At 34.7% G+C, this 23,509-nt stretch overlaps 1 protein-coding gene across 9 annotated transcripts in view; it reads left to right on the plus strand.

Moving 5' to 3' along the window:
* The window catches only part of LOC123539652 (zinc finger protein with KRAB and SCAN domains 5-like), a 118,763-nt gene that overhangs the window by 87,282 nt on the left and 7,972 nt on the right, over nt 1-23,509 (plus strand). The window contains exon 5 of one of the 9 annotated variants that reach the window (XM_045324334.2): nt 21,128-23,186. The exons of 4 other annotated variants lie outside the window; for them this stretch is intronic. In XM_045324334.2, the coding sequence (XP_045180269.2) occupies nt 21,128-21,408 (281 nt within the window). In that variant the 3' untranslated portion in view covers nt 21,409-23,186. Of the gene's footprint in view, nt 1-2,729; nt 3,792-4,941; nt 6,386-16,314; nt 16,707-18,632; nt 19,673-21,127; nt 23,187-23,509 lie in introns of those variants that run through there. 4 more of the 9 variants (XM_045324358.2, XM_045324341.2, XM_045324330.2 and 1 more) reach the window with 4 other exon arrangements.

Genomic DNA, 23,509 nt, shown 5'->3' on the forward strand with positions numbered 1-23,509 from the left:
AAAGGGAAATATACACATAGAGGCACATACTAAATTTTATCCCCATTTATTTTGTTTTTCACATAATAAATGAGTAATGTTCTAAATAATATATTCGCATATGCTTGTTTGTTCATTTTTAGCCTGCTGATTTTTTTTTTCGTCCTTAGTTTAATCGATATTACATACCGCCAGCATAGGTTCCCTTCAGGACGAATTTTCACCTTTTCACGTATGCCGTGTCGATAGCTCACTAGACGACTAAGTCACGTGATGACGCACATCAACAATATGTTTCGATAAAAGGAGGATAACTTTATGTTTTTGCATAGGCAAATCGAAATAATATTTTTTTCTTGCTTCTTAAAAAGATTATATATGTAAAAAATACCGCGAGCATAGGTTCCACCACTCTAGATTTTTGCAAGAACCAAAATTATTGTGCAGAAAGTAGTAAACCATTGCAATGCTTTTGAAATAATGCAGAAAATTTACATTCTTCTTGCATTTGTACCAATATCTAACTTTTATTTTTACCCATTGTCATTTTTCTAGAGAACTTCAAATACCCTTAAAAAACATATTTTTATTATAATTATGAAAACACTAAGGTTTGGGTACACTAAGGTAAGGGTACACCAATAACTTGATACAGGATATAAAGAATGTAATTTGTTGGTCCCAAAGAATTTGTTACATTATTCAAGTTTGTATTCATGTATTGTCACATTTGCTTTTATAAAAGTCAAAAATGGGAACTTTTCCAATCAAAATTGCCCAGAATTATTGTGCAGTCTTCTTGTATCTGATGTTTTAATACACACCAAGTTTGATTATCATTAGATTCTATACACATAAGTTAGTAAGGTAAATCCACAGATGTAAAATACCAAATGCATTGATTCATACGTCTTGGAAGTGATTTCAGGTAAGTTGTCACTGATCAGACTTTGGATGTGGCTGTAATTTATCACTTTGTTCCATCATCTCTTGTCAAAACATGACACCAGTACTGGTTTTTCCAGGAAGCAGACTCCAGAGTGGTTCAGATAAGCTTTAAGCTTTCATCACAATCGAGCTAAGATAAATTAGTATAAAATAAACTAAAAAGTTTGAATTTCTTTGTTAAAATTTTTGTTCTAAGGTCCACTTTACTTAAACAATATAAGAACACTAACTTTGAAACTTTGCAGAGTACGTAGGCCAAGAGCCATAAATCTGATATGCATTTTGTCATCAATTTAGATGAGTAAGAAGGCTAAAAACCGTAAGTTAAACTCTTTTCTGCATAGAATTATTGTCCAGTACATACAGAGGAGAGATGGTATCGGTAGGTGGTGCTCTTGTTCAAATTGGAGCATTTACCTCCTTTTAGGGGCTGCTACAGCTAAATTTCAACAACTCACAAACTGGTGTATCTTCATCTAACTTGTCTCGAGCATCAGTAGAAGGCCCTCTCTCCCAAATTTGTTTGGTTGGGGCACTTAGCATATATATATATATTTTGTATATAGCAATAAATTTGTCATTTTATGCATTTGGAATGTATCTGTACGTATGGAAATTGCTACTACTGAAGTTGCATCATCTTGTAAAGGGTATTAGTCTGTGTATAGAATGTATGTGTTTTTTTGTATAAAATGTTCTTGTTCTGCCTCTGATTTCAAATAAATGTTTTCAAATGCAAACTTGTTTTGTGGGGTTTAACTTTTCTTTTTTTAAACTGTTGTAGCTTTCACTTGTTGCATTATGGTGCATTGCAATTGGTTATATGGCTCTCAGCAATTATATACAATGTAGTTCCTTCAAATGACTACAGAATCATTTTAACTGACTCTGTGCTTGCAGTACCTGACATGAGTATATAAGCTATTCTAGGACCTTACTGGCTGTAGGAAAGAACGCTGCAGTGATACTCTATTAATATACTTGATAAACTTCTGAGACAATTCATATGAAATATCCTGTTTCTTGAGTTTTAATATCCAGTCTCTTGTGTTTAAATTGCCAGTCTGGTAAGAGTGTTACAGTCTGACATAAATATCAATCTAGTTCAGTACCAAAGTATAGTATTCCTTGTCCATCCAGCTTGCTCATGACAGGTAGATGATTCTGCCTAGGTGTTTGCCCATGACAGGTAGATGATTCTGCCCAGGTGTTTGCCCATGACAGGTAGATGATTCTGCCCAGGTGTTTGCCCATGACAGGTAGATGATTCTGCCCAGGTGTTTGCCCATGACCGGTAGATGATTCTGCCCAGGTGTTTGCCCATGACAGGTAGATGATTCTGCCCAGGTGTTTGCCCATGACCGGTAGATGATTCTGCCCAGGTGTTTGCCCATGACAGGTAGATGATTCTGCCCAGGTGTTTGCCCATGACAGGTAGATGATTCTGCCCAGGTGTTTGCCCATGACCGGTAGATGATTCTGCCAAGGTGTTTGCCCATGGTTGTAACAATGCCCAGAGAGGTACCTTGGGTCTTCTTCAACCATCAAAAGCTGGAGATGTCACCATAGGACCTAAATCAATGTGAATCAAAATTAAATTTAAAAAAATCTCGATGTCAGTTAACTTCTGATTCCTGCGTAGTTCATTAATTTTACTGTTTTTTTTTGAAAATGAAGGATGTCTCTATCAGTTTATTTACATTCATAAAGAAGAAATGTTCATATATTCTTTCCAGTTTAAAGCTTTGAAAGTGTACCAGAAAGTAACTTAATCTCATTTGAATATACTTTTATCTTTACAGATGCGAGCTACCAAGGTCTTCAGTCACTGATACAGTCATCCCCATGGTCAAACTTGAATACCAGTTCCCCCAGATCATACATGGAACACTCTGCCACAGACAACTTAAACATGGCACCGGTGTTAACTCCAAGATCAAACCTTCCTGAGAGGCTGTATTCAGACAGTAGAACACATATGAAGAAAAAGCATATGTGTAATGTATGTGGCAAATCCTTCACTAAAGAATGGGGTTTGACTCTACACATGCGAATTCATACTGGAGAGAAACCTCACGAGTGTCCTGTATGTGGGAAAAGGTTTACACAGAGCAACAATATGAAATCTCATCTTCTTGTGCATCAAGATCCTTCTCTGCTGGATTTTGCTTGAAGTGTCAATTGAAGTATAGCCTTGCTTGTGGCATTGAGAGTATGATACATAGAAGGGAAGGGTTACACTAACAATATGAAATCTCACTATGCTTAAAAGCAGTTTTGTTTTTGTGTTCAACCTGCTACGTAGATTTGTCAAAGTAAAAAAAAAAATCTGGTTGTGTTAGGAAATGAGTGTTTTATATATCTAGAATAACAATAATGTGTATCAGAAATAATGTGTGGTGGATTTTTAAAGATATATGTGGTAATATTTTTAGTAAAAATGTATAATTTCAATGAACCCATGTAGTGATTGACCTCAAAGGTCTACTATATATTTAAAGCCCAGAAATTTGTTTTTATCATGCTCTACTTGCATTGCATACTGGACATGTCTGGTTGAATGCTTCTAGTGTGATACAGTTGAATGTTTGCTATTCTAACAGATTTAGTGACAACCAAAAATTACAAAGAAAAAAGAAAAAAAAATTGTCGTGTTGCATAAATTAATTAGCGAAAATCTGAGAAAAAAGAAGACTGAAAACGCAGTCTGTGAATTTGGAGTTAATAGATTTTTTTCTATCTGTATGAATATATTTAAACAATTAGTTGAACACATAATTAGTATCATCTATTGATTATGACCATAGACATTGATCAGTTTAGTTTGTCTGTAGTCTTGGTAATTTGTTCTTTATTTTTGTCACTGTACAGCAAATAATTGTTGAAAATGTGATGTGTCATCAGGTAAGTTGTATGTGTAACACTTGTTGAAGTTTTTCTGCGAGTAAATTGAGCTATTACAATTCAGCTTGTGTATTTTCTTTACTTCCTTCAAGCATAGTAACCTAATGTTCTACCCCTTACTTATCCAGCTTGTGATTTAGAAGACCACTAACATGATAATAGTTAAAAGTAAATGTGTAAAATCTGCAGTGTTAAATACTGAGTGATAATTCATGATAAAGTTTAGTTTTCTCACGGAAACATGTGATGTACAAGCAGTTTAAATCTTGATGAATATTTTTCCTTGAAAAACTTTACCTTTCATTTCACAATTATTACATACCTCATACTGATCTACTACTGTTACTGGACAAAAACATTCTAAAAGTTGTTGATCTTTTCTTTTACTAGGATGATAATTATCTACTAAAATAATAAAGTTAAAACTCTGTTTTGAATTTCCTATCTTGTGGCCTTTAAATCAATTTGAATTTCCTATCTTGTGGCCTTTAAATCAGTTTGAATTTCCTATCTTGTGGCTTTTGAAACCAGATTTGACATACTTAAAATAGTTATTCTACAACCACTTTTAAATATTTTATTACAAGATATAACTCGGAAGTAAGTACACTGTTGTTGGTATGCTAGAAAGATTTCAAATGGTATGTTTGCTACCATAATCGCAGAAATTTTTGTGAGGGTTTGATTTCTGCTATATTCGCAAGGCCCTACATCTCGTGAAAATTAATCCTCACATAAATATTTACTATAACTGTAATTCAAGTTAATGCAGGGTACCATTTTAACAATTTCGTGAATATTAAATCTCGCGCACATACTCAAAATTTCAAATTCGCAAAATTTTTACCCAGCGAAAATATATGCTTTTACAATATTTGGTTAAGATTGAATGCAATTACAAAAATCAGTAAAAATTGTAAGATCAAAGGTTTCTGTACATGTTATTCCAACAGAAGCTGTTATATCTTGACAAGAGGGCATGTCAGTCTAAGTGAAATTAATAAACTAGTTTATTTTTCTGTTAATCTTAGCTGATTTCAGGTTGTACTTTGCTGCTAAATGCTTTATAAGAAATATTGAAATTTTATCATTTGAATTTTTCTCTTGCAGCATGGACGAAAGACAGGCTGAGCTACGTTGATCCAGGCTCCTCGACCAGCTATCAGCTGAGTTATGCTGAATCAGGCCCTCCTACAAGTCATCCTTCAGTCACACTGAATAAACCTATCAAAGCTTACACATGTTCATTATGTGGTCGAGTGTGTAAATGGCCATCAGATTTACAGAAACATATGCGAATTCATACAGGAGATAGACCCTACTCTTGTCATGTTTGTGGCAAGAAATTTGTACAGAAGAGTCATTTAAATCCACATGTTGCAGCACATATAAGACGTGGAGAAATAAGTTTTTAATCTGCTACTGAACCAGTTTATAGGAACCAGAGTCTAGCGCTGTATCTGCCAGTGAATCCATCAGTCTCTTGGTCTAAGTTAAGCACTCCTTGAAAAAGATCAATTTATTTTGTTTTGTACCAGTAATAATTCCTGCACTAAAAAGTCTTGTTCAGATAGTAAAGGAGAATACCAAGTATTTGATAAATGAGTTTGTGCAAAAAACTATACTGATCAAAAACAGCTATGTGCTATATCAAATGCAAGTTTCTAAAAATTACCAAATTACTTCTTTGAAATTATACTTGCATTTAGATCAACTTGTTGTTACTTGTGAAATAAACTTGTCCTATTGGATGGGAGACATTTGTTACAAACTGTACTGTTATCAAGGTACCAACATACTGTATCAACATATTGGTACAGTGAAAGTCCATGTTTAATTTGTTTGTATACAGTGGAGCAAGCATCCCCAGTGGTGATTACCTAAATATTTTAATGCCAAACATTATACTTGCATTTAGATCAACTTGTTATTTGAGAAATAAACTTGTCCTATTGGATGTTATCAAGGTACATATTGGTACAGTGAAAGTCCATTTTAAACAAAATAAATGTTTTGTTTGTATACAGTGGAGCAAGCATCCCCAGTGGTTATTCCCTAAATATTTAAATGCCAAAAATTATACTTGCATTCAGATCAACTTGTTGTTATCCCCCCGCCAAAGGCGAAGGGGATATAAGAAATGCTCTCCGTCCGTGCGTGCGTCTGTCCGTCCGCAACGATCTTTGTCCGGAGCATAACTCCAAAAGTACTGGAGGGATTTTCTTCAAACTTCATACACTGATAGAACACATTGGGAGGAAGTGCAGTGTGCAAGAACAATAACTCTACCTTGCCTATTTTTTGAGTTATTCCCCTTTATATTATTTTCTTAAAAAATTTTGTCCAGAGCATAACTCCAAAAGTACTGGAGGGATTTTCTTCAATCTTTATACACTGATAGAACACATTGGGAGGAAGTGCAGTGTGCAAGAACAATAACTCTACCTTGCCTATTTTTTTAGTTATTCCCCTTTATCTTATTTTCTTAAAAAAATTGTCCGGAGCATAACTCCGAAAGTACTGGAGGGATTTTCTTCAAACTTCATACACTGATAGAATACATTGGGAGGAAGTGCAGTGTGCAAGAACAATAACTCTGCCTTGCCTATTTTTTGAGTTATTCCCCTTTATCATATTTTCTTAAAAAAAATTGTCTGGAGCATTTCTTCTTCATGCATAGAGGGATTTTGAAATAACTTGGCACAAATGTTCACCACCAATAGACAGAATGTCATGCACAAGATCCAGGTCCTAGGTCTAAGGTCAAGGTCACACTTAGAGGCCAAAGGTCAGATACAAGATTGACGTTGTCCGAAGCATTTCTTCTTCATGCATGGAGGGATTTTGATACACCATCATGAGACGAAGATTAACTTCCCTTAGTTGTTACTATAAATAACTTATATTGTAACATTTTTATAATTGACCGTAGGGAAAAAACAAGACCACTTTTCTGTGGTACAACATGGATGTTACTTTCCAATTTTAGGTGTATTTTAAGATATCTCTACCTGGTAAGGAGTTTTTTGTGGACTTAGAAAAACAAAAGACTTACAATGATTACTAAACAACCTAAAATTTAAATTCCATTTGCAAATACAGCTGCTAGAGTAAAGAAATTTGCTGTGACATATATTGTGACATTCTGGCACTCGTGTTCCCTGTTAGCTTTCCATTCCTTCTTTTTACAGTAGCTATATAGAAAAACATCATAGCTATACTGTTCATGAAAATTAATAAAATTTAGCAGTAAACCACCTCACCACTGACTTATTCTTTCTTCCACATCTTTAAAACCCCTGATGCGGACCACAACTAAATGGTTCTTCAAAGCTTTCCCCAAAATTAATACTTTCAACACTAACTTACCAGGAACTTTAGCCTTCAATTATAATATCCCCAGCGGGGGGATTGGCCATGTCTATCATGGCTCTTGTTATTTGGGAAATAAACTTGTCCTATTGGATGTTATCATAGTCCAGTAAAATGGTGTAAAAATACTTCAGAAAATGGGAAAAGCACAAAACTTGGTACATAACTACTTTAGGGCAAAACACTAAAAATGAGCATGAGACCCACTCTGAAAAATCCAATATGGCCGAAAAATCCAAGATGGCCGCCATGCATGTATACATTTTCAGAAATACCTAATATTATCTATAAAACTTCTGTAGACATTTACAGTCATCAGCATAATTAGCTAAAATCAACTGTTTGAATAAATTCAAACATTATATTAACAAAAAATACCGCTCTTCCAACAAAAATGAAAAAAGTTGTCTCCCTTGAGTAAAATTTGCTATTAAGCAGAAGAAAAGTCAGAATGCATTTCTGTCGGTCAAAATGAAGTATGTAATGGTAAATGGCATATCAAGAATGTTTAAAATGGCAACAGTCCTGTGCAGAACTTTACAACAGTTGTAAATTAGTAAAAATACATTCGAACTTCATTAACTGGAACCCGTCAGAACCGACAAAATGTATTCGAATTGTTGGTAGTTTGAGTGCCGGATCGAAGAATATATTATAAAGGAATTTGGTTGGGACCTGACGATATGTTCAAGTGAAGAATGGTGTTCGAATTATCAGATTATCAGAGTTTGAGCGAACAAAGTTTGTCTGTAGTGTGTATTAGTTAATAAATGGCATGTGTTTCACTTTGTCATTAGTTTTCGCGACTCAGAATTTGTTAGTGTTGCTTATTCATTACAATTTATTTACACTAAGAGAACTAATGACACTTAGTAAAACAATTATATAATTCATTAACTATGTTAGTGCGATAGACCATGTGAACATCCCTGGCCTGTCAGACCATCATGATTTCTTTGGGAAAAAGTCATTGCCGGTTGATCAGCGTAATCAAATTTACATTTGCATGTTCCTGTAATATTCTGTTTTTGTCAAATTGTAGCACATTGTGTCATAATAATAGTTTTATAGTTAAATGGCATAAGCATATAGTGTACAGTCACTTATGCCCTGATCACTCTCAGACGAAGACCATGAAGACCACACTGCGTCCTGTAAATTTTGACGCGGTTGGGACGGGGGTCAGACTCGAAAAATGTGCAGTTCTAAAGTTCATACTGCGCCCTTACAACATCCTTGTCAGGTTCTCACGGCGTCTAACACGTTCACACTAATTTTCTTACCACACGCATCTTCACGTGCAATGCGTTCTCATAACATTCTTAGTACGACCAGTCAGATTGCACCTCTCGCTTACCATGCTTTAACCATGCGCTTATCACCTTCTCATTGCGTTTGCCGGCTACTTATAAATATTACGCCACGCGCTTCTTTTTCCTTCCTTCTTCAAGTTGTATTGTGTCCGCATCTACACTCAACAACAATCAAATACAATATACGACAATCCCCCTCCCCCTCCCACGAAGAAATCAGAGCAGTCTCATAGAGTGGCCGTGGTGGAAAAAGCAAAGGCAGCGTGAAGGGTATACGAAGGTCCAGAAGTCCACTACAAGCTGCCAGTGCTGCTGAGTCCATGATTATGTGGCAATTCCTGATGGTGTGCGATCATACCCATTGCTGGTTTAAAATAAAGTGATGGGGAATTGGATCCAGTATTTATACCCAATTCTTAGAATCAGAAACAAACATGGTGAGAACCTACTGCAAACATGACATAGACATGTTAAGCACCGAAAGAACGTATTGATAACCAAATGCGGTATTCTACAACGTTGCATGGACGTAGCATGCGACCACATCATCTACACTCGTAGAGACCATAATTATCATGTTCTTAACGGTGTCTACTGTATTCCTTCTACATTGAACAAGTTCTTACTGCGTCCTGCCTGTTTTAGGACGTAGTGGAAACGTGGCTGAGTGTGATGGGGGTATAAATTAGGAGCAGACTCTATATCATTTCTACAAAAAATGTGCACTAATATCTATTTCTGGACATTTTTACTGAAATTAAAATATATTAGACAAGTTACAGCATACCAAAAGTTCCTTCTAGGGCACATCTATATAAATATAAAATGACCATCTTGTAAAATTCTGGATGCAATGTCTGTTTTATACTGCCAAAAAATATCAGGTAAGTATTTACGCTAGTTATTTAACATAAATTGTTAAACCCAACAACAAATTAAATCTGTTATCTCTTTCAGTAGAGTAAATACGGCAATAAGACATTGACCTGGTCAGTCTATTATGATTGATGTGTGAATTGCACATAATTGGAGGGTCACAATGGGGTTTGTTTTCAAGTATTAACCATGCATTTGAAGGTAACGATAATATTTGTTTGTTCACATTTACATTTGCTGATATATGTCTATCTGGTGAATGTACATATGTTATGTTCAGGGAGAAATAAAAGAATCAATTAATCATCCTCGGGTTTTGTATTGTGTAATCTATGGAGTCTTCAAGAGAAGGAATAATAAGGACATATTAAATGTGAGCGCTTAAGGATTTATCTAATGAGCACATGCATTCGAAACACAATTTTAATACCAGTTTTAATTAGTGGTTTTAAGACAACAAATATTATCTAATTACCAGTTAAGCAGTCCAATGTAAGAATAACACTGTCTTGGCAAACAAAACTAACCAGAACAGCCTGCGTTTACTGGTGAATCAAGCTTTTAAATGCATTTTCTACACCTTCCTACAAACAAACTGTTCATATAATATTTCTGTGGTATAGATAGAGGCTTTCGATACTCTTCTTTACAACAAAACATGTCAAGTAGCTGATCAACCATCTGTTCACACAAGGATTAGGGCTATAGTGTGCATTCCTGCACCGTCTGCTACATCTCTTGAACATACTAAAAAAAGGTTGCCCATTAGGTCGGACACATATGGGGGTCAGGTGTTCTATCACTTTCCTAAAATTCAAAGCCAAGATAAATAAGGCTGACCAGAGATATCTTTGATATATTGGAACCTTTCTAATAGTTTTTGCCTCAAGTACCTGAGTCTCGTACCAACAGCTCCTCAAGTGCATTTGCAACCTCGATAAAGGCTGTCGAGGAAGATGTAATTTGTCAAAAGTGCTGTAATGCTCTGCACAGCCTTATGCAAGCTATCTAGAGTTGTCGACAATCTCGTGCTTGTGTGTACTGATAAGAGTATCTCACATGTACCTTATTTCAGATTTCAGCTCACTGTTCAGAGTAATTTATTTCACAGAGTAGTTACTAAATGTTGTCCGAGAAGGCAACTTTTATATTTTCAGCCTTACTCTTCTTTGTTACACAGTTAGCATTACATAACCAATGATTATGTGATCAATTTATTATGCAAATATTGTGACTGCGTGTGCATATTAGGGACGTTATTTTATTTGATCCTACTAGCCCGTCGCTATAATCTATTCTTGCATTTCGAAGTCTCAAACCGAAAGGGGTAGTTGTCGTACTTGGTGTCATAGGAACTATAATTTTATATAGAAACTAAATTAATTGACCTTTACATTCTCCATATTGCCTACCATCTATAAACAAGGTATAAACAAGGTTTCATAAAGAAGTCTTTAGAATTTGTACTTTTGAAGTTATTGAAGAATCCGCGAAGAATTTGCGAATGATGGACGGACATACAGACGGACAAAATGATATACAAAAAGAGAAAATAAGATAACAAGCATTTTTTCAATTTTTCCCTCTGCGTATGTAAAATTTCTCAAGAAACAATATCTCCTTGTTTTGAAGAAATGCAGGATGACACTTTTTGTTATATTCGTGCACTATTTTTTTGCCATAGCAACAACATTTGTTGCCATAGGAACAAATTTAAATGACATTAGCATTCTCCACTTTGTCATCTATCCATGTACCACGTATCATGAAAAAATCTGCTGTAGTTTTAAAGTTACTGCAGTATCCCACTGACGTATTGACATGCATATAGGGGCAACTCATAAGCCTCCCTCTGGCTAAACACTGGTAAGGGAATAACAATAATGTTTCAATATGCTGCTTTGGAGTGAATGCAAGTAAAATAATATAAATTACATATAGTAAAACAAAATATCCTTTAAAATATGAAAACCACACAATGATAATATTAAACTAAGTTTTAACAGCTAGATTTTAGCCATTACCATGGAAACAGAAAGAAACTATTTGAATTGTTATTTTTGCATTTGATGTAAATTTAGGATTTATTTTATCATATACATTTATATTTAGTGCATTTTGGGGGTGACTGTAAATATAATGACCTTTCATTTGAATCTTGTAAGGTAAATATTGAGTTTTGGCGGCCATTTTGGAAAATGGTCGCCGTATCGGCCATCTTGACAGATATCAAATGGGTCCCATGAAAAAAATGTTTTTTATGCTTTAATAAAAAGCTGTGCCAATTTTGGTGCTTTTCCCATTTTCTGAAGTATTTTGGCATTTTCTGTTACGAATTGATCGCACTATCAAGGTACATATTGGTACAGTGAAAGTCCATTTTTAAACAAAATAAATGTTTTGTTTGTATACAGTGCAGTAAACATCCCCAATAGTTGTAATGCCAAAAAATTAATGTGGATTTATCTTGTGTTGAACTATGGCTTTATGTTGTAAAAATATAATTTATTATCATAGTTGTTGTTGTTGTTGTTGTTGTTGTTGTTGTGAAATAAAGTGTCAAGTCTTTTGGAATGTTTTTTTTTTTTTTTGTATATAAAGATACGTTACATAGAAGCAGTGCAAGATTTTTTAGAAACTGCACAACAAGGGGAAAGGTTTTACTTGTATTGATGGACAATTCTCAACACTAAAGTGTATCTGTGTTTGTTAGTCTTGTCCTCTTTCAATTTTAAAAGGCAAAAAGGGCAACAACAAAGAAAAGCTGTTCAGATAAACCCAATATTATGCAATCTCATGAACTGATGAGTTAAAACTTGCAAGGGACTATTTCTTTCCCTACCACTGCACATTATCTGCTTGAATATCACTACCCCCTTCATGTATCTAACTCACAAAAATGACATGGCAGCAGTACTTGCTAGAGATTATAACTTATGCTTATTTGCTGATCTCCACATCCTGAAAATGAAAACCAACAAACTGTTGCCTTTTTAGAATCCGAAATCCTTCCCTCGAATAACCTTGTTAGTTCCTTACTTGTTGAAAACCAGTTTCTAGGAAGGGGACTCTGTATTTCTATGTCAAAAGGAAAACGCCAAACGGTAGCGGGGACTCTGTATTTCTATGTCAAAAGGAAAACACCAAACGGTAGCGGGGACTCTGTATTTCTATGTCAAAAGGAAAACACCAAACGGTAGCGGGGACTCTGTATTTCTATGTCAAAAGGAAAACACCAAACGGTAGCAGGGACTCTGTATTTCTATGTCAAAAGGAAAACACCAAACGGTAGCTTTATTTTCTTCTACTTTTTCCACTAGAGTGAAAGAATTATTATGCTTTTATATCGCAAATCCTAGAAACTGTAGACATTTAAATATTTTAAAAGGTTATACACAATAAAAGATAAATAATTAAGCAGTTTGTTAATGTAATCATAAACACAGCCATTTAGCTATTTTCCTCAACTTCAAACTGCATATTTTTGTGCCCCCCTACCCTGTCCATCCATCTGTCTGTCCGTCATATCTCAAAAAGTATTTGCCCAGAGTCATCAAACCTCACAGGATTGTTACTCAGCAGAGGAAGCTGTGCACTAAGGGTTTTGATTTTGATCTCACAGAGTCGGACCAGAGTTATGGCCCTTGGCTTAGTAATAAAACAGGGGATTATGTTATATAGCTGGTGAATTTGCGCACCTGGTGTTCTGTTTGAGATTTCACTCAGTCAGATTGGAGTTTTGGTCCTTGACTTCGTGAAAAATACACATAATGTGCTTGTTTTGCATATATCTTAAACAAGAAGATACACTTCCATATTATCAATGAACACTTTAAGCTACAAAACATGCATGCACTCTGCACTTCAACATATGTATTTATTAAGGCCTTTTATTTTTGATCTTTCGGTTTACGGAACCGCCGCTCAAAAAAACGTGTTTTCAGAAAAAAAATAAAATTGGAAAAACGTGATTTTTTTATTTCCTCCGCTATGACATGAAAGCTTGCAGAAGAAAAAATGCATCGCGTATTCCAAAAAGAAAAAAGTCTCGTTCTTCGAATATCTGTCACTGCGAACGAGTTAAATCAACATTAGGAATTCCTATAATTCTATTTTTAAACTTCATATCTTATGCATGACGTAAACGTCCAATTAAAATTTCCGATATATACTGCGCCCAATCAGCATGCTTGTTACGCGATTTACGAAACGTTTAAAAATGGCTGCGCCCAGGCTGTATTATTTCTAAACATTTGAAGTAATTTTAATGAAAATGCAAGAACATTCAAAGTTGCGACGCAGTGCTTTCCTGAAAAAATGGCCAATTGTCGGTGTTATGCAGTCTGTATTTAGTTTACAACTACGTTTATGGTAACTGTCGTTCCAATAGCGCAATGCTTATTACGGTGATTCTATGCACCGCTTGAAACTTTCAGTGAAAGCATTTTTTTCCCCGAAAAATATCATTTAAATACACAGTGATGACAGTAATTTTGTTTGATGATATAAACTGGTACAGGGAACATTAAAACTGTGTAATTGTAAGACCCGGTAAGCAAACGTTTCGCCTGTACAGCTTTTTGGCGTCCAGTAACCTATTTGTTTATAAGTTATGAATTACGTATTTTTAATGAAATTATTGTACGTCATATATTAACATCAGATTAATGTTGATTATAGATGTAATTACTGTCTTTTCCAATGTAGCTGTGCAGTAGATGTGGCAAGACAAATATTGACTAACAGAATTTTCAAAGATCATTGCAAAGATGAACTGTTGTGTTACATTAGGCCTATTCATAAAATAAATTAACAAATACCAAGAAAACCATATGAGGAAAGGCAAGGCTTCCAGTTAACAGACATAGGCTAGGTGTCTGTTTACCTGATGGCTAGACACTTCCTATTCCTAACACTTAAAAAGATAATTGCTTATTAGACACAGTGCAGTGTATGTTGTCATATAACTGTACCCCTAAGTTTCAGACTGGGTCCATAAACAGCCAAGATGCTTGAAAGCTGCTGAGTGTAAAATCATATATCCATGGGTTTAAGATCTGATAGTGTTGTTCAAATGTGGGGAATATTAGATTCTTCCATCTGTTGTTTTAACAGAAGGTATTAATTTCAGTCAGTGTTTATCATATGACTTCTATGTCTCCAATCATTTAGTTTGTGAGAATATATGCAGTTTTTATGTATAGTACAGTCCTTTCAAGAAAAATGTTACAGCTACCTGCCCAGCTGTATATTAATGTAATTTCACAGAAATACCAAGACAAAATTTTTTCTCAAGCTGCTATGACAAGCCCCAAGGCTTATTTTTAATCAGATATAACCAAGGTCACAGGTATATTTGCAGGAAAAAGCATCAAAAGTGGGAAAGAAGATTATAACATGCAGCCTGTGTGATGTTATGTAGAATTTACCCATATTCCTTTCAAAGGTCCGTTTCCTACGGAGAAAAAAAATTCTGATTCTGTTTTTTAATTTTATTTTTTTTCCCTCCTCCTACGACCATGTGTCATCCTGGCGGTTCGTAAACCAAAAAATAAAAAAATAATGGCCTAAGCAAAACAAAATGTAGTTTTTAAAGTAAAATTTTCATGTTCTTTATGTAGAACATATCTTACAGAACACATATTTTAAATCATAAGTATATTAATCATAGGAAACATTGACAAAAAATAATTAAGAAGAAGGGGCTGAAAATGGTGGGGGAATGACCATTTTTGAAATCGTCAAGGGATACAAAATAACCAAAGTGGGGATGTCTTGACTAGGGGACAAATTGACTGTAAATTGTTTATGGGAGATCACTCCATATCAGGGTGGCCGAGTTGAAAAAAAAAGCAATTCACCTAGAGTCATGAAAACATGTAGGAATATTATCCAGCATGTGAATTTGTGCACCTTAGTTGTTGCGTTTTTTTTTCACTTTGCAAGACCAGAGTTATGGCCTTGACTTAGTCAAAAAATAAATGTTTCTGCTGCATATAAATGGACTTGACCTCCTAAAACAACATTAGAGGATTGTTTTATAGCCTTTGAAGTTTTGCACTGGGTGTCTCTAGGATTTTAGTCAGCTAAGGCCAGAGTAATGGTCCTTCACTTAGTGAGAAATACACATAAAGTTCTTAAAAGTTTATGTTGCAATCATCTTAAAAATGTTTCATCATGAGTCATAAAACCATGTACAGTGACAGGAGTGGGATGCAACAATGGTCTCATTTGAAAAATTCTTTCAGTGTTACGAGTGATTGGACAATGTTTCTTATTTACAAAATCAGCTTATTCCTTCCCCTTTAATATAGTCTAATTAATTATGGAACTTGTCACACTATACATAATAAATATTCAACAGTATAATTATGTTTTCCATGACACAGTGGTGTGGGAGACATATTGATTTACTCCTGTCTATGTGTGTTTCTGTCTGTTAGTCTTTCTGTTTGTCCGCACTCTTTAAGTCGAACATTTCTCATCTGATCTTTACCAAACTTGAACAAAATATGTTTGCCATTAAGTCTTGCTAAGGTCAATAACTAGCAAAATCGGCCTAGGCACTTCGGAATTATGGCACTTGAAACTTGTTTTTGATAATCAAAGCACTGAAAGTCTGATAAGGCAGTTGAGGTATTGGTGCATGGTTGACGTATATACTACTATTCAGATGATTAGGCAGTTGTGGGAGACATGGGCTTTTCTCAAAAGCAGCTCTAGTCCTTTGAATGAATGGCTTTGAATTATTTTAATAGCAATGGTGTTTATTTTCCACCTTTCAACAACTCATACCATTGGAAATTGCCTAAGTATTAACCTTTTTTTAAAAAAAATAATACTTTTAATGTTTATTAATTCTGAAGTTGGGAACAGAAATTTGAGAGAAAAAAAACAACTCATCTTGCGTTCTTTTTTTCAGGTCAAGGTCAGGTTTTAGTATATCAAAGAGGCAGCATGTGGCAACAGAAAACTCCTTATCAACAGAAAGACCTGAAAAACAAGTCCTGCTCTGTGTGTGGGAAAGTGTTTCGAACCACATCATCTTTGAGCATACATATGCGAGTTCACACTGGGGTTAAGCCATTTTCTTGTGATATTTGCGGTAAAAAATTCAACCAGAAAAGTAATCTGAAATCCCATCAAGTTGTTCACATGAAGGATCTGTCTCCTTGAAATGACTGTGCCAAAGAAGTTTGTGTGTGCTTTGTGCAGTTAAAATTCAGCCAGAAAAGTAACTTGAAGACTCACCATATATGAAGGAGATATACATGTGTGATGTGCACTTTAAGTAATTATCTGACATACTACCAAGTTGTTTGTACAAATAATTTACTAGCTAAAGCTTTCTTCTTCATGTCAGTGTGTTGATTTTTTTTTTTAACCAAGTATGTATTCTCAAGTTCCCCACAAGTTTATCAGATGAATAATTTACCCAGTTGAAAAGTCAGAATTAAAAAACTGAGACTAAGGACTTTGTAATTATTATTATTTTTGTTATTATTCCTATTCTTTCTTGCCTATGCTTAATATGTATGTTGTAAATTTTTGCATGGTGGTATGTTGCGGTTTATTTTTTTTTCAACTGCATATTTAAGAAATACATAATTTCTATAAAATTAATACCTATTGTATCATTTATGTGATCTCTGTCTGTATGTACAGTAACACAGTTATATAATCGATACTCTTAAGTTGCTTTTCTTGTCACCTTGACATTGATGTCCTAATGGAAGTGACTTTGGATTGTATGGTGCGTTATTACTTCTGATGAAGACATTAAAGTGAAAACTAGAAAAGAATTACTTTCAGGGTTAGTTTTAATCTAATAATTTGTATGTAATTTGCGCAGTTAAAAATACAACATGAATTCCAGTAAGTTGTTTATTATATTATAAGGATCTGCCTGTTCAACATATGAATAATTTACTAAGACATGTTGCCTCATTTGAAATTGTCATCTCTGCAGAAAATAGTTAACTGTTTCTTTATTCCAAAGCAGCACTAAGGTGACAATACATGATGGATAAATTCTTTAACCTTTAGCCTGCTGGTGGCAAATAATTGCAGGCTGATCATGGTCTGCACTGTTCCCTATTCATCTCAGTAAAATTTTCAGTGAACACCCATTCAAATAATAAATAGTATTGCCCAAATTGAATGATGGACCAGTCCATTTTAGAAATTTAGCAGGCTAAAGGTTAATTCTGTCATCTTCAGTAGTAGTCTGTGCTGAAAAATTGAGTGGATTTTGATGTTTGTCCTGCAGAAAAAAACCTTGATCCTGTTTAGATTGTGCAGGTATTACTTCTAATGGTGTTTAAATGTTCCTTTTATGATTTTTTTACAAAAATATTGATTGCCTTTTATGATTTTTTACAAAAATTTTGATTGCCAATCAGAGTTATGTGCTTTAGTTTAACCTTGATAGCTGTTGATAATGTTTTCGAGCATTAAAAAAAGATTAAGGATAATTTAATCCTATATTAAAATAGTAGTATGGCCAAGCCAGCCTATATATCTGGGTTCTTAGTATATTAAAATAATTTGTTGATTCACTAATTTTGAACATTATGGGTATGGCCACAAACATGCATTTTCTTATTGGCAGTTCTCAGCCGAGTGGTTAAGATCGCTGACTTAAACCAGTATAGGTTTGCTTAGAACCAGTATAAGTTTGCTTTGGGTGTAGAATGCTTCATACTGCATACAATTTCCAGTGAGAGTAGTTTAGATTAATCTTGACTGAAACAAATCAGACATATTCTGGCTGTCATATGAGTTACCATAATAACTCATTTTATCACTTGACTCTTAACCCTTACCCTGCTAAACTTCTATAATGAACTTGTCCATCTTTTAATTTGGACAGTACCAGTAACTGTTAAAAGGGGTTCTTATCAAAAGATACTGACTGGATGGCAAACATTGCAGATCTTGATCAGACTGCATGGATGTGCAGGATGATCTTGGTCAGCACTGGTCGCAAAGGCAGAATCAATAGTGTCCAGCATGAAAAGAAATAACTCCAAGTAACCTTGATAAACTGGTGCCTAATGGAGTATATTGTAATCCAAACACTTGTTTAATTAAGGCACTATGATGTCAAATACGACTTCAAAATTGATGTCACAAACAACACAACTTGGATTTATTAGAAGTTAAGTGTCCCTAATAAAACTCTTAAGTATTTTTGAAATGGTATCAATATGTTATATATTTCTGTTAACTTTATTACAGGTATGGATCCTGAAATACGACGGTTTGCTCAGAAAGGCAAGGACAGGTTTTGTTCAATTTGTGGCAAGTACTTCCCAAAGCCATCAGCATTGGCAATGCATATGCGAGTTCATACTGGTGACAAGCCTTTCGAGTGCAACGTTTGTGGAAAAAGATTTAACCAGAAAGGCAACTTGAAAGCTCACCAAGTTACACATCTGAAAATAAACGTTTAGTGAAATACATTGTGTAATAGTTATGTTAAAGCAACTTGGAAAGTCTGAAAAAAAAACCTGTAGGGAGTATCCTTGTGTAACAGTATGTTAAATGAAAAATTGTGTAAAGAATTTAATTAGAACAAATTCTATTTGAAATAACATAAAGAGAATAACATACATAAGGTTTGTTTATAACATTTTATCAGACAGACAGTTAAAAGAATGTTTCAAGCAACATATATATTATTAAAAATCTGTAACGCAGCTTTAGTAGGGTACAGTAACATTCCGGAAAATAACTAAGTGAAGTTTCTTACGCTTTGATTTTTCTTTGTAAATATTGACCAAAATAGAAGAAAGCCAATTGGTTAGAAATTGACTTGTGACCAAAAAATGAACCTGAATGTACATTAATAAAGTTAAAAGAGTATCATTTGAACATTGTATAATTAGAAGCACCAGTGTGTCTGTGTCAGTAATGCATGCGTTGAACTATTAGATATGACCTGTGCCATTGTTGTGCCCCCCACCTCCTTTCCTCACCCAAAAAAAGTTTTAGGAAAGTGGGGCACTGAGATTTCACCTTGTCCATATGTCTGTCCATCCATTTGTTCATCAGAATTTGTGTTTTGCATATCTCAAAAAGTACTTGACAGACTCATCAAGCATGGGATTGTTATTCAGTATGTGAAATTGAGCACCTGGTGTTTTGTTAGGAATTTTACTCTGTAAAACCAGTGTTATGACCCTTGACAGTCAAAAATATGCACCAAAGTAATTTGAAAGTTTATTTGGTCTTTTATTGACAACAAGTAACATATATGAGCCACGCCATGAGAAAACCAACATAATGTGTTTGCGACCAGCATGGATCCAGACCAGCCTGCGCATCCCAGCAGTCTGATCAGGATCAGTGCTGTTCGCTTAAGTTTCTCTAATTCCAAAAGGCTTTGAAAGCGAACAGCGTGGATCCTGACCAGACTGCGCGGATGCGCAGGCCGTTCTGGATCCATGCTGGTAGCAAAGCCACTATGTTGGTTTTCTCATGGCGTGGCTCATATATGACCAAGTGGGGTAACATCTGGTAGTTCAACAGAAAGAGATGTAATTGTAACATTGAACATGTAACTTCCATTAAATTTTATTTTTCAACTTTGCTCTGCCTCATCATATAGCAACACATTCAAGAACTAAATGTGTATATTGAATATATAAATATATCCCACTTATATATATACCGTATAACTCTGTATTAACGCCCCCTCTCTAATTAACGCCCCCCCCCCCCCCACGTTTTTTAGGGAAAATAAAGAAATCTTACCTTCAAAAATTGGGCCTAGATCCAACACAGTAATATCCAGATAATAACAAGTGCGTTACAATACAAATGAATTTAAAAAAAAAACACACTTAATATGGGGTTATACGCAAACTTTTAAACACGACAACATCCTGAACAGGCATGGCACAAACAAATCTACTGTGTGTAAATACAGAATATGCCACGTGCAGGTAAATCCACGTAAAGTTGATAACGCTACAGTATTGATCGAATTTAACTTGGATCACGTCACTCAGCGCACGACTTTTCACAGATTCCCAGTATGATTACGTATCGGGTTATATCCGTGCATGAATTTGGATGAATAGGGGGGCGTTTATACGAGTTACTGACATTGCTTGGATCAAAGTTTTCGTAAAATGCATCGCCCCCGGGGGTGTTTAAACGGGGTTATACGGTATATACATATTAGAGCCCTGCAAATGCCTTGAAAATGAAGTACTTTGAGTAAAATAACATACATGTACTTACACTGAAATTCAAGTAAAATAAATAAATTTCAGTAAAAATAAAAATGAAAAACAAAAACATTATTTCTTTTGTCATTTCTATCACTCATTTTTTTCCTACCACAGGTGTTCATTACATGTACATTACAAATGAGCTTGAAGGTCTACAAAATGATTCAGCTTTACAGGAAATGCTTTAGTATGATTTGTTTTACTGTAAAAGCACATATTTTCGCTGGGTCAAGATTTCGCGAATTTGAAATTCAGAATTTGGTCTCGAGTTTTAATATTCACGAAATTGTAAAAATGGTATCCTACTTGAATTTGAATTATATTAAAAGGTGAATATTTACGCGAGGATTAATTTTCGCAAGATATAGGGCCTCGCGAATATAGCAAAAATTAAACCCTAGCAACAATTTCTGCTTTTACAGTATGAGAATAGGTAAACAGTTATATGCATGGTTGTAATTTAAATTTCTAACATCATATTGCCTATTTTTTCAGTTGCTCGGCCTTTTCAAGAGCGAGTTATTCCTGCACCATCTCCAATTTACACAGACCAAGATCAGCAGAGAATACAGATTCCAAAGGTACCACCTGAGCTTGAAGACAAAACCTGTAATGTGTGTGGTAAAGTAATGGCTACCCGCGGTGCCCTCCAAATGCATGTGCGAATACATACCGGAGACAAGCCTTTTGAATGTGACATTTGCCACAAACGGTTCAACCAGAAAGGAAACTTAAAAGCACATAAAATGACTCATTATGAATTGAAAATTATGTAGTTAAAGGTATTTTATATATATACCATTCGTTTTGAGTGTGAGATTTACCACAAAAGGTTCAGTGAAAGGGAAAGATGCATAAAATGACAAGTGATGTAGCTGTACATAAATGCGAATGGGGCATTTGCCAGAAACAATTCAGCCAGAACATTTTATGAACTGAAATATAGCTGTGTATAGAGGCATAGTGTTACAATTAAGACATTGTAAGCTTATATTTTATTACTGACAGTAAATTTACCTTTACATCCATATTGGTGTTGTCATTGCACACAAAATACACAGACTCTTAGTGGTAGATCTCCCATCCAAGATGTTGTTTGTGATGACATGCAAGCACATCCTTATCTTGAGAGTTTGTTACCATAGATGTCAAACTTACTGATAAAAGACTAGTTTGGTTCTCAAAGCTGAAAGATATTGAGAGGCCCTAAATTAACTCTTACCATGCTGGACACAATCCATTCTGCCTTTGCAGCCAGTGTAGATCATGATCAGCCTGCACATCCATGCAGTCTGATCATGATCTGCACTGTTCACCATTCAGTCAGTATCTTTTTGGTGAGCACCCCTTTTAACAGTTAATGGTACAGTCGAAATTGGAAGATGGACAAGTTCATTATAGAAATTTAGCAAGGTAAAGGTTAATGGATATCACATAAATACAAATTTCATGTTACAGCTGACAATGTTGAAATATAGACATTTTGTTCTTTTATCTTGAAAGAAAGAAATGTTCAGTAGGACTGTCTTGACCAGACTGCAGTAATAGAAATTTATTCTTAATTTTGAACAATCAATCAGACCAGAAAGAAAAAAAAATAGAATCATTTCTCATTAGTTAAACATGTCACTCATTGGCGCAGTATTGCATCTGTCTGAATTTGAGTTTATGTCATTGATGACATCACTTGCAGATTTTTATGCCCTCTTTGGCGAAGAGTGAGTAAAGTTTGATTTCACTTCAGTTACTAAAGAATGCTTGATATTTTGATAGTGAAGCTTCATAGGGTGAGTGCTTGTCATCAGGAGATGAAATTGTTTAAGGGGCCAGTAGAATGGATTAGACTATAGTTGTTAAACTTCATAAGATGATTGCCAATGGTCAGTAGGGAAACTCTATTACTTTTTAGGTCAGTAGGTTAAAAGTCAAGGCAACAATGACCTTGAGACTGAAAATGATTTCTGTTCAATAAGTAAAGAATACTTTTGACTACCGTCTTCAAACTTTGTAGGTTAATTGGCTTAGGTCATTAGACAACCCCTATTGTTTTTGGGGTCAGTAGATCAAAGGAAAAGGACACAGTTACTGATAGACTGAAAATTGTTTCCATTCTATAACTTAAGAACCCATTAGCCCATTGCCTCCAAACTTAAAAAGATGATTGCATCTTGCCTATAAATGACCACAATTTTTTATGGGATCAGTAGGTCAAAGGTCAAGGTCATAGTGATCTGCAGACTGAAACTGTGAGATACAGTGTTTGGGTGAGGGGAAGCATGTGTATATTACAAATGGCTCTTGATTCCTTTTTATCAGATCTACAAAGAATGGGACATTATTTCACAGACATATAAATCTCTTCACATAAAAATGTTTTAATTAATATGTAACAGTGTTTTGAAATTTTAATTTTAGATAAATGTGGTCAGTTTTGTTTTCAGTCCTACTTTCAACATTGCATGATCTTAACAAGATTTCTTAATTATATACAGGATATTACATGAGTGTTTTACCTTGTATTTGTTAAAGAGTTCAATAAAATAATAAAATATCAGCATTCTGACTCTTTTATCAGTTTTATTCAAGCTTAATAATTTAGTGTCAAAATACAAAAATGTGATATTTATTAACACATGTTAGCTTTTCCCACTAAAACATAAAATTTTCATCTTTCTTTTTATGCATTGTAGACAGAGTAAATCTGACCAGACAGTCATGATGTCAGCCTTAGGGTAATGCCAAAATCATGCAATAGCTTTATTCCTCTCCCACAATGTCAAAGATGTGGTAAATTCATTTAACAAACAAAATGACTAATTTCATAGAGGTTAACCTGCCCTTGATGCTTTACTTTTGTGTGTAGCTATCTAATGTTCT

Source organism: Mercenaria mercenaria, chromosome 16 (assembly GCF_021730395.1).
Source record: "Mercenaria mercenaria strain notata chromosome 16, MADL_Memer_1, whole genome shotgun sequence".
Classification (NCBI taxonomy): Eukaryota; Metazoa; Mollusca; class Bivalvia; order Venerida; family Veneridae; genus Mercenaria; species Mercenaria mercenaria.